This window comes from Zonotrichia leucophrys, unplaced genomic scaffold, assembly GCF_028769735.1.
Source record: "Zonotrichia leucophrys gambelii isolate GWCS_2022_RI unplaced genomic scaffold, RI_Zleu_2.0 Scaffold_204_88126, whole genome shotgun sequence".
Classification (NCBI taxonomy): domain Eukaryota; kingdom Metazoa; phylum Chordata; class Aves; order Passeriformes; family Passerellidae; genus Zonotrichia; species Zonotrichia leucophrys.
In genome coordinates this window covers 77,192-84,127 of record NW_026992409.1, presented here as the reverse complement: position 1 = coordinate 84,127, position 6,936 = coordinate 77,192, and the positions used below count along the sequence as shown (strand labels likewise).

The 6,936-nt window shown below is 51.4% G+C and overlaps 1 protein-coding gene across 1 annotated transcript; it reads left to right on the top strand.

Moving 5' to 3' along the window:
- Nucleotides 1-484: 484 nt before the first annotated feature.
- LOC135461166 (olfactory receptor 14A16-like) lies at nucleotides 485-1,417 on the top strand. The gene has a single exon (XM_064738156.1). It carries the CDS (start codon nucleotides 485-487, stop codon nucleotides 1,415-1,417), a length of 933 nt encoding a protein of 310 aa, XP_064594226.1.
- The last annotated feature ends 5,519 nt before the right edge of the window (nucleotides 1,418-6,936 follow it).

The window sequence follows — 6,936 nt, the reverse complement described above, 5'->3', positions numbered from 1 at the left end:
TTTTTAATAAACTGCTCTGGGTTGCCTGGATGGTAAATTGCACATAGATATTGATCTCCTAATTCAGGTTGAGAATTAAAAAAAAAAAATAATCACAGATTGAATATAGCAGGCAGTGACAGAAATCAGCACAGGGCCCCTCACAGGGAGCATCAGCGTTGCTTTTCCAGCCTCCTCAGGGTTACTCTGATGTTGCCATCAGAGCCTGCAGAGCCAGAGCTGCCCCTGGGCAGTGCCTGAGCTGGGAGGGGTCTGCAGGGCAGAGCTGAGCCCCCAGGGCTGGGCTGGGCTCTGGCAGCACTGGCAGGGCCCAGCCCTGGGCACAGGGAAGCAGCTGCTGGCAGGGACAGCTCCAGGCAGCAGAGCCCTGGGCAGGCAGTGGGAGGAAAGTGCCCCCAGGCTGTGCTGAGATATTTCAAGTCCTCTCCAAACACCACTATTCCATTATTATTTTTTTACAGATCCTCATGCCAAGATACCACATATGTCCAACAGCAGCTCCATCAGGCACTTCCTCCTGCTGGCATTGGCAGACACGCGGCAGCTGCAGCTCCTGCACTTCTGCCTCTTGCTGGGCATCTCCCTGGCTGCCCTCCTGGGCAACGGCCTCATCATCAGCGCCGTAGCCTGCAGCCACCACCTGCACACGCCCATGTTCTTCTTCCTGCTCAACCTGGCCCTCAGCGACCTGGGCATGATCTTCACCACTGTCCCCAAAGCCATGCACAATTCCCTCTGGGACACCAGGGATGTGTCTTACATAGGATGTGTCACACAGCTATTTTTCTTTCTCTTCTTTATTGTAGCAGAGTTTTCCCTCCTGACCATCATGTGCTATGACCGCTACGTGTCCATCTGCAAACCCCTGCATTACGGGACTCTCCTGGGCAGCAGAGCTTGTGCCCACATGGCAGCAGCTGCCTGGGCCAGTGGCCTTCTCTATGCTCTGCTGCACACGGCCAATACATTTTCCCTGCCCCTGTGCCATGGCAATGCCCTGGGCCAGTTCTTTTGTGAAATCCCACAGATCCTCAAGCTCTCCTGCTCCAAATCCTACCTCAGGGAACTGGGGCTTCTTGCTGTTAGTGCCTGTTTGGTATTTGGCTGTTTTGTGTTCATGGTTTTCTCCTATGTGCAGATCTTCAGGACTGTGCTGAGGATCCCCTCTGAGCAGGGACGGCACAAAGCCTTTTCCACCTGCCTTCCTCACCTCACTGTGGTGTCCCTGTTTGTAAGCACCGCATTGCTTGCCTACCTGAAGCCCCTCTCCATCTCCTCCCTATCCCTGGATCTGGCCCTTTCAGTTCTGTACTCGGTGGTTACTCCAGCTCTGAACCCCTTCATCTACAGCCTGAGGAACCAGGAGCTCAAGGCTGCAGTGTGGAGACTGATGACTGGATGCTTTCTGAAACATTAAACAGCTGGCCAATTTCTGCAAATCACTTGCAATAAAAGTCATCTTTGATACTTCTTGTTGGTTTCATCTTGCAGGTTCTTTTGCTTTTTGTTAGTATTGTCCACAAAGAAATGTCATTTTTTGTGCCATTTCTCATTTTGTGTCTCTCCGCCGTCCCTGTAGCCACAGACTCTGTCAATGAAGGGCTGCACTCTTGGTGGCTTTAAAGCAACTAAAGGATCTCCTAGCAGTGTTTTCTGCAGAGATGCCCTGTTGTTGCCTTCTCTGGAGCTGCAGCAGCAATGTCTCTGTGCAGAGCTGGGGGCAGATTAGTGCTGGCACAGCAACTCTGCTCCTGCTGGCCACACCATTCCTGATCCAGGACAGGAGCCATTGGTGTTCTTGGCCACCTGGGCACACTGCTGGCTCATGTCCAGCCTGCTGTCCATCAGTCCCTGCAGGTCCCTTTCTGCCTGGCTGCTGTCCAGCCACTCTGTCCCCAGCTTGTAGTACTGGGACCAAATAGCAGGGCCTGGCACTTGGTTTTTTTAAAACTCACCTTGTTGGGTTCATCCTCTGGATCCAGCCAATGAAGGTCCCTGTGCAGACCACTCCTATGTTCCCTCAGATCAAAACTCACATCCAGCTTGGTGACATCTGCAAAGATATCCTTGGTTCCTTGGGGCCCCTCAGTGTCACAATGGCCTCTTGGTCACATCAGGCCCTGCACTGTCACACTGGTCTCCTTGGTTCCATGGGGCCCCAGAATGTGACAATGGACTCCTTGGTTCCATGAGGCATCACAGTGTCACAATCTTGTCATTGGTCCTGCAGTTTCACAGTGGCCCCTTGGTTCCATGGGGCCCCATGGTGTCACAATGGCCCCATGGTGACATGAGGTCCCACACTGTCACCATGGTCTCTGTGGTTCTACAAGTCCATCAGTGACACAATGGACTCCTTGTTTCCATGAGGCCACACAGTGTCACAACATCCTTTCAGATTCCTTGAAGCTCCATCGTGTCACAGTGGCCCCTTGGTTACAGAGGATCCTGCAGTGTCACAATGTCCCCTTGGTTCCATGATGTCCCGCAGTGTCAGAACAGCCCCTTGGTTCCACTGGGCCCTGCAGTCTCCCAATGGTCTCCTTGGTTTTGCAGTGTCAAAATGGTGAAACCCCTTGGTTACACAAGGCCCCTGCAGTGTCACAATGGCCTCTGTGCTTCCACAAGGACCCAGAGTGTCACAGTGCACTCCCTGGTTCCATTTGGCCCCACAGCACCACACTGAACTCCTGGTTTTGTGGGGCTGCCCAGTTCCACAAGGCCCTGCAGTGTCACAATGGCCTCAGAGTGCACAGAATGACAGAATAAAATAGGCTGGAAAAGACCTTTGGGATCATCAAGTCCAACCAATGCCCTAATACTGCCAGACCATGCCACTAAGTGCCTATGGAGAGGGACAGTGACTCTGCCACCTCCCCCCTGGCCAGCCCATTCCAATGCCCACTCACCCTTTCTCTGAAGACCCTCTTCCTATTGTCCAGCCTAACCCTCCCCTGGTGCAGCTTAATGCTGTGTCTTCTTGTCCTGCCCTCCAGCAGATCCACACTCACACCCAGCTTTGTGCCATTGCAATTTGTGAATGGTGGACTTGTTCCCTTCAGCCAGATCATCAGTGAAGATATTAAACAGGACTGGGCCCAGCACAGATCCCTGGGGGACACCACCAGTGCCTGGACACCAGCTAGGTGCAGCACCATCCCCACCACTCTCTGGGCCCAGCCTCCAGCCAACTCTTAAATCTCCCAGCAAGGAGGGAACCTGCCCAAGCTGTGGGCTGCAGCTTTTCCAGGGAATGCTGTCAGAGACAGAGTCAAAGGCTCTGCTGGAGTCCAGGAACACAACATCCACAGCCTTTCCTGCATCCACAGGTGGGTCACCTGGTTGTAAAAGGAGACCAGGTTGGTCAGGCAGGACCTGCCACCCCTAAATCCACGCTGGCTGGCTCTGATCCCTCAGCCATCCTGTGGGTGCCCTGGGATGGCACTCAAGGTGACCTGTTCCATAACCTTGCTGGGCACCCAGGTCAGGCTGACAGGCCTGGAGTTCCTCAGCTCCTCCTTCCAGCCCTTCTTGGGGATGGGCTCACACTGGCACCTCCAGTCCTCTGGGACCTCCCTGCTGAGCCAGCACTGATGGTAAATGATGGAGAGCAGCTTGGGGAGCTCATCCACAGCTCCCTCATCCCCCTAGGATGAAACCCATCCAATCCCATACGCCTGTGAGCACCTGAGTGTCTCAGCAGGTCACCAACTGCTTCCTCCTGGATTCCAGGGGTCTGTTCTGCTCTCTGTGCCCATCCACCAGCTGAGGAGAGCACTTGTCCTGAGAACAGCCTGTCCTAATATTGAAAATTGAGAAAAACAAGGTGTTAAGTATCTCAGCCTTTTCCTTATCTTTAGTTTCTATATTCTCCACTGCATCCAATAAAGAGTAGAGGTTCTCCTTCTCCCTCCTTTTGCTAAAAACATTTTATACAAACTTTTTTTTTTACAGGATGGGCCAGGGTAATTTCTGATTGAGCTTTCACTTCTCTGATTTTCTTTCTGATAACCTAAGGTCATCCTTAAAAACTTCCTGAAATGCCAGTCCTTTTTTCCCGAGTTCCCACAAAAGCTCCATGGGCAGCCAGGCCAGTCGTTTTCCTTACTAGATCATCTTTTGCCACACTGGGACAAGCTGCTCCTTCCCCCTTAAGATTACTTTCTTGAAATGTGCCCATCCTTCCTGGACCCCTTTGTTTTTAAGGGCTGTTTCCCTTAAAAAAATCAGTACCTGATTTTGTATTCCCCAAATCTGCCTCCTAAACAGGCCAAAGTCTGCCCTTCCTAATTCCAGTGCAAAAGTTTTGTTGCTGCCTCTGCTTCTTTCAGAGAACATTGAAAACTTGATTATTTCATGGTCACTGTGCCCCAGGCAGCCTCCAAGCCCCACATCTGCCACCAGCCCTTCTCTGTTTGTGAACAGCAGCAGACAGAGCTTTCCTTGGCAGTGGGAATCTTACCAAAAATTCAGTAAAACAGAAAACTCCTTTACACCAATGTAGCATTAAAAAGCAGCATTCTTTATTCAGCAGGATTCACAGGGGACAGCCCTTCCCAAAGCCATGCATGCTGAGTACAGGAAAGTTTCTCTTTATTTTCTGTATTTTGCGCGTACATTCATTGATTGTCCTGAACTAAACATACATATGATAATCATTTACCCAAAATCATTAACATATTTCCCCTCCCCTTTTGCATGTGTTCTTCTGTCCTGGGGTCTCTCTGCTGGTCCCTGGTGGTTGTGGATCCCAATGTTCCCGTGGGGCTGGCTGAGCTGGCAGGACACTGAGGCTGGTGAACTTCCAGTTTCCCTTCTCCTTCAATGGGCATTGTGTGGTTTCCACAGGCCTGGGGTTTGGAGAACAAGCTCCAGGTGTCAGCTCACCTGGTGTAGACAATTTATCATCTGCTAACATGAGGTCACAGAGTGAGCTGTGACATCACAGAGGTCATTGAGCATCTATGACATCATAGACTCTGTCTGTAACATCACAGAGCCAGCTGTGACATCACAGGGCAGAGATCTGAAATCACAGAGAAGATGATGACATCAGAGATTTGGTAGTGACATTAGAGTCCAGCTCTGTGACATTAGAGAATGGTCTGTGACAGCACAGAGCATGCTGTGACATTCCAGAGGGGCTGTGTGACATTCCAGCAGGGCTGTGTCAGGTCACTGCATTGGTCACTCTGCCCCAGCTCCCCCTCACAGTTTCTCCCAACAAGTCCAATGCTGTTCATGCCCAGTGGGGTCCCTGTCCCCCGGGATCCCCCCGGCCCACCTGGAGCCACAGCCTCCACCAAAGGATGTTCCACAGGATCCACCCCAGAGCCTGACAGGGGACAAGGGGCCAGGGCTGTGTGACCAGGACATCAAGGACAGGGATTATCCAGGTCACTGTGGCCTGGGTTGGGTTCCCCAGGGCAGGAAAGATATCTGGCAGCTGGAGCAGGGTCTGGGAAGGGCCTCCAAGGTGGGGCTGGAGCCCTTGGGCTGTGAGAAGAGGCTGAGGGAGCTGGGCTGGTCCAGCCCGGAGCAGGGAAGGCTGAGGAGCTCCTCATGCCAGCCTGGCAGTGCCAGCAAGGAGGGGATGGAGAACACAGAGCCAGGTTCTTCACAGGGGGCTGGGGGGAGACAAAAGCCAATGGGTGGAAGGGGAAAGAGGGGAGATCAGCCAGGACAGGAGGAGATGAAATGAGTCAGGCTGGTTTCAGAATTTCCTCAACACCAAGAGCAGCCTGACTCCCTTCTTCATCCACCACTGTTAGATTTGCAAATCAGGAATTGTTTGAGCTGTTCTGTCTTCAGTCCAGGACAAGAATCCTGATACAATACCTTAATTGTGTTTATATGTATCACAGAACCACGTTTGTCAAAAATTAATTTTAGTATGCAAATCAGTTGTGAATAGTGGACTCATCAGACACTGCTGGGACATTTCACATGGCTCAGGGAAGAGTTTGTAATTGTGTGATTGTTATTTTAATTGTGTAATTTTTATTAAGTTTTATCCTGTTAAACTGTGGTCTGTTGGGTAGGTCCAGTGTGGGCTGGAGGGAGCTCAGATTTTCACAAGGCTGCTCTGAGTGCCAGCTTTGGATGGGGGAAATGGTGGGGTGGGGGTAGGGACAGAGTCTGATTTATTGTCAGCCATGAAGGGTCTTGATTTTCATGCCCAGTCGAACTGCATGAGGAGGTACTTTGATTCAATGTCAATTGGAGATTGCACATGTCAATGAATTACTAGTAAAAAAAAATTACAGGACCTAAAAAAAAATTTCTTGCTTTTTTTTAAATTCAGAGTATGCACATTGAATTGGCTTCTGAAATCTGACTAATCAACCACTGTTGTGGTGTGTTGCAATGTCCTGTTTTAAACTTCCGAGTCCCTTCCCAGGTGTGCCTATGCCTCTCTCCCTGCCCCCTCGCCCCCTTGCTGAGTGTGCCCTGTCAATCAGGCTAACATACCAGCAAGGCGTCGTGTGATTCGTCGATTTCAAAGGATGCTTCTCAGGCCTGGGGGTCATTGGCCTGTCTAAGTGTCATCCTCCCTTGAGACCCTGCCCCCTTCACCTGGTTGGTAACTCACCTGTCCCCTCCCCTTCCCCTGTCCCCGAGCTTATAAAGTTAATGAGACCATGCGGCCGGTATTCTGTTAGCAGCAGTGGCCCAGTGCAGACGCCTCTGTACCAATGGAATAAACATCTGGCAACCTTCTAGCAGAATCGACTCTCTTTATCTCCACTATCGCCAGAAGCGCTCTCTCCTGAGGAGAACGGAGTCCTGTCTTGTGCCCCGCTGCACTCTGCCGCCAGCCAAGGTATCTCTGGGGTAAAACACCGCAGTGCTGCCTATGGCCCAGCAGCGAGGGTCAGAACTGGCCTAGGCACCATCTAACTGGTTATATTGGGATACATATTCCAATATATTGGC

Bases quoted from the DNA above. Each gene is read 5' to 3' on its own strand.
- LOC135461166 (XM_064738156.1), top strand. From the start codon at position 485: ATGTCCAACAGCAGCTCCATCAGGCACTTCCTCCTGCTGGCATTGGCA.